Source organism: Apaloderma vittatum, unplaced genomic scaffold (genome assembly GCF_000703405.1).
Source record: "Apaloderma vittatum isolate BGI_N311 unplaced genomic scaffold, ASM70340v1 scaffold9724, whole genome shotgun sequence".
NCBI classification, from domain to species: domain Eukaryota; kingdom Metazoa; phylum Chordata; class Aves; order Trogoniformes; family Trogonidae; genus Apaloderma; species Apaloderma vittatum.
Genome location: NW_009712087.1, coordinates 15277 through 19946, shown reverse-complemented (window position 1 = coordinate 19946; position 4670 = coordinate 15277). Strand labels below are relative to the sequence as shown.

At 43.8% G+C, this 4670-nt stretch overlaps 1 protein-coding gene across 1 annotated transcript; it reads right to left on the bottom strand.

Moving 5' to 3' along the window:
* Positions 1-1373: 1373 nt before the first annotated feature.
* On the bottom strand, positions 1374-3761 carry LOC104269522 (olfactory receptor 6B1-like; the record flags this gene model as incomplete). Its single annotated transcript, XM_009867852.1, has 2 exons — positions 2853-3761; positions 1374-1385 (listed from the first exon to the last, which is right to left on the bottom strand). Coding segments are annotated over exons 1-2 (921 nt in total), but the record flags the coding sequence as incomplete, so codon positions are not given.
* Between the last annotated feature and the right edge of the window lie 909 nt (positions 3762-4670).

The following is a 4670-nucleotide window of genomic DNA, read 5'->3' as shown; positions in this document are numbered from 1 at the left end:
AAAATCCCTTGGGAGATGGTCCTGAAGGGTTCCAGGAAGGCTGGACACTCTTCAGGATAGAAGTCTTAGAGGTGCAGGAGCAGGCTGTCCCCATGTGTTGTAAGACAAGCAGAAGGGGGAGACAACTGGCCTGGGTGAACAGGGAGGTTTGCCTACAACTCAGAGAAAAAGGGAGAGTTTGCCACCTTTGGAAGAAGGGGCAGGCAACTCAAGAAGAGTGCAGGGACCTAGTTAGGTCATGCAGAAACATCAGAAAGGCAAAGGCCCAGGTAGAATTCAATTTGGCCGCTGTCCTAAGAGATAATTGTTTTTATAAACACATTCATTAACAACAAAAGGAGAGACAAGGACAATCTCCATCCCCTATTGGATGCAGGAGAGGAACATTATCACCAAAGATAAGGAAAAGACAGAGATATTTCATGCCTTCTTTGCCTCAGTCTTTAACAGTCAGACAAGTTATCCTCAGGGTATTCAGCCCCTAGAGCTGGAGGAGAAGGACGAAGCACAGGATGTGCTCCACATAAACCGGGACGAAGCAGAGGATGACCTGCTGTGCCACCTGGACACTCATAAATCTATAGGGCTGGATGGAATCCACCTGAGAGTGAGGGAACTGGTGGAGGAGATTGTGAAAGCACTCTACATCATCTCCCAGCAGTCCGGGCTAACGGGAGGTCGCAGATGACCAGAGGCTTGCCGATGTGACACCCATCTTCAAGAAGGGTCAGAAGGAGGATCTGGAGAACCACAGGTCTTTCAGCCTGACCTCAGGAAGGTTATGGAGCGATTCATCTTGAGTGTACTCACACGGCATGTGCAGGATAACCAGGGCATCAGGCCCAGCCAGCATGGGCTCATTAAAGGCAGGTCCTTCTTGACCAACCTGATCTTCTTCTATAACATGTGACCCATGTGTGGACATTGTCTACCTAGATTTTAGTAAAGACTTTGACACTGCCTCACACAGCATTCTGCTAGAGAAGATGGCAGCTCATGGCTTGGGCTCTTCACTGGGTTAAAAACTGGCTGGATCACTGAGCCCAGACAGGTGGTGAATAGAGTTAAATCCAGTTGGTAGCCAGTCACAGGTGGTGTCACCCAGGGCTCAGTTTTGAGGCCAATCTTGTTTAATATCTTTATGGAAGATCTGGATGAGGGAATTGAGTACACCCTCCAAAAATGACACCAAATTGAGTAGGGGTGTCGATCTGCTGGAGGGCAGGAAGGTTCTGCAGAGGGATTTGGACTGGTTGGATCGATGGGCTAAGGCCATTTGTAAAAGATTTAACAAGTGCTCGGTCCTGCGCTTCAGTCACAACAACCCCAGGCAGTGCTACAGGCTTGAGGACAAGTGGCTGGAGAGCTGCTTGGCAGAAAAGGAGCTGGGCTGCTGGTGGACAGCGGTTGCAGATGAGCCAGCAGTGTGTCCAGGTGGCCTAGAAGGCCAATGACATCCTGGAGTGTATCAAATCTAGTGTGTCTAGCAGCAGTAAGGAGGTGATCATTCCCCTGTACTCATCACTGGTGGGGCCATAGCTTGAGTGCAGTGTTCAGTTTCTATAATACTCTTCAAGTAGCAGCAGATTGTGACTAAATACCTCCTTAACATTCTCTTTTCCAGTCTTAAAAATTATTTGCATTTGTCTCTCTTTGTACACCACGTGGCTCACCACCTCTGTCATTGTTGGAACCCTATGATAGATTCTGTGCATTGTAGTGGGAAGCCCCAAACAGGACATAGTTCTGCAGATGTTGTCTCATTAACAAATATAGTCTCAGGTGACAAATAGAGAGGAAGGATCTTTTCCTTCAGCTTGCTGGCTAGATTACTGCTAATACAGCCCAAGCAGCAGTCATCTTGTGTCAATTTGTCAGCCAGGACCTCCAGATCCTTTTCTGTAGATCTGTTGCCAGGTCGGTGAGTGCCTAAATTACATTGAAGTATTGGGTAATTCTTTCCCAGGTGCAGGATTTTGCACATGCCTTTGTCGAATTGCTTAAAATTATTCTTGTCCCTCTCCTTCTGAATGTTACTTTAGAAAGGGTCAGGCCTCTGATAGGTCCAGTGCCGAATTTGCCAACTCTGTGTGGGTATCATATGCCATGAGAAGTGCTATTAGTTGCCTATGCTTAGACAATTGATTCTCTTGGTGCTTATATCTCCTTATGTAATGTAGGAGAAAAGGAAAATTACACTTGAAAATCAGGAGGCTCATTTAGTATTTAAAATGGAATGAAACTATGTAAATTAACTTTCCCTAAAGGTAAAGCTTTGTTCTATAAGTTTCAGGTACTTCCCATAATCCTATTTGAAATTAATCATGAGAAGGAACTTCTCAGCAGTGGTTCATGTTCTCCTTGACAGTTACCTAAAATGACTGATATTACCTGAATTATTGACATCCTAACCCCTGTTAAGAAAGTTGACATTATTTATTTGGTGCCTCAAGTTTTTTGAAAACAAGTGTCATATTAAGTTGGCTGAAGGTCAGATTTCAGTTGTGTTCTTTGAGGCAGATTAAAAAAATACATTAAGAGAAGGTCATGATGTTTATGGCTTTCTCTACTGGTCAAGAATAACGTGTGGTATGTTCAGCAGAAACACCTCCTTTTACATTCACACAGTGTTAGTATTCATTGATTTTAGCTTAACATGCAGATTGACTCAGGTGAAGCAATCCTTAACCACAGATGTCTAAACAACACTGTAATCTCCATTTCTGTGAAAGGAGAAGTCTTATCAGCCATTCATAGTATTCAGACAAATTCAGCTGGAAGATTGTCTTCCAAGTATTATATTAGTGATCAGACCCAGAAACTCTGGAGACAGCATCCATGCCACACAAGACCTTCCACAAAGTGTCTTTTACTTCCTGGTTCCTCAGGCAGTAAATGAATGGGTTTAGCATTGGAGTGATTATAGTATAAATTATGGAAATCAGTTTGTTCAGATCCAAGGAGTATATACTCCTGGGCCGGGCATACATGAAGAGAGTTGCTGAGAAGAAGATGATGACCACAGTCAAGTGAGAAGCACAGGTGGAGAAGGCTTTCTTCCTGTTCTGGGCCATGGGAATGCACAAAATGGTGCTGATTATGTATACGTAAGAAATTATGATGACAAAGAGAGGGATCAACAGAATAAGCAAGGCAAAGACAAAATCCACCATCTCTGCAACTAACCGTTCAGTGCAAGAGAGATTGAGCAAAGGGCTGATGTCACAATAGAAGTGATTGATGACGTTGGGGCCACAGAAAGAGAGGCGGGAAATGAAAAGGACCTTTATCATAGATATCAGAAAGCCAATCAGCCAAGACCCCATGGCCAGCTGTATGCAGACGCTGTGGTTCATGATGACTGGGTAGTGCATGGGGTTGCAGATGGCCACATAGCGGTCATAAGCCATGACAGCCAGGAGGACACATTCAGTACAGACCAGGGCAACGAAGAAGTAGAGCTGGGCCATACAGCCCGTGAAGGAGATGCTCTTATTCTTCACCACAAAGTTGACCAGCAATTTGGGAACAGTGACTGAGATGTACCAGGCCTCTAGGAAAGACAGATGGCCTAAAAAAAAGTACATGGGCTTGTGGAGTTGGTGATTTCTTCTGATTAAAGCGAGGATGACTATGTTTTCAAGGACAGTCAACAAGTACATAATGAGGAAAATTAAAAACAATAGAGCCTGCATCTCTGTGATAGTAGGGAATCCCAAGAGGATGAACTCATGGATGTGGGTATCATTCTCCGGTATCATGATGACCTTGAAGACCTGGAATGTGTAAAGAGGAAAAAATAAGGAAATAAGAAACATGTTGTATTATCTCCTTCAAGCATTCTCTCCATACTGGACTTGCAAATATATAATTTAATAGACATGTCTCACCACTTATCTAATTGACTTTTTTTTTTATGTAACCACTCCCAAAATTTTTTGAGTCCTACAGTGTTATAGGAATGGCAATTCAGATCTTGTCTCCAAGAAAATGTTCTGGCTTCACTGATTTCCTCACAGGTCTTCTTACCCCTATCTTCACTTAAAAAACAGGGAAGACAAAACATTATTAAAACTGCTTTTCATCTCAGTTCAAAGCTACAGTCCAGACAGCCACTAATGCCAAAAGATACCTAGACACAAGCACAATCTTGCTAAATGGCTGAAGTCATATGAGGCAAATTTGTCTTGAGCTGTTTTTCTCTCTCTCTTTCTCTTGATTTTAGGTCTGGGCTGGCCACTAAACAATTAAGACAAATACTCTCCGTTCCCAAAAGTTGTAGTGGTTTGACCCTGGCTGGAGGCCAGGTCCCCACCCCAACCACTCTATCACTCCCCCTTCTCAGCTGGACAGCAAAAAAAATGTAATGAAGGGCTCATGGGTAGAGATAAGGACAGGGAGGTCACTCAGCAGTTACTCTTCTGGGCAAACAGACTCAACTTGGGGAAATTAAATTTACTAACAATCAAATATAGATAAGGGCAATGAGAAATAAAATTAAATCTTAAAAATTACACCTTTCCCCCCACCCCTCCCTTCTTCCCGGGCTTAATTTTATCTAATTCCTCCATCTCCTTCCCCTGAGTGGCACAGGGGGACCGGAAATGGGGGTTGTGGTCAGTTCATTAGATGCTGTCTCTGCTGCTCCTTCTTCTTCAGCAGTAGGGCTC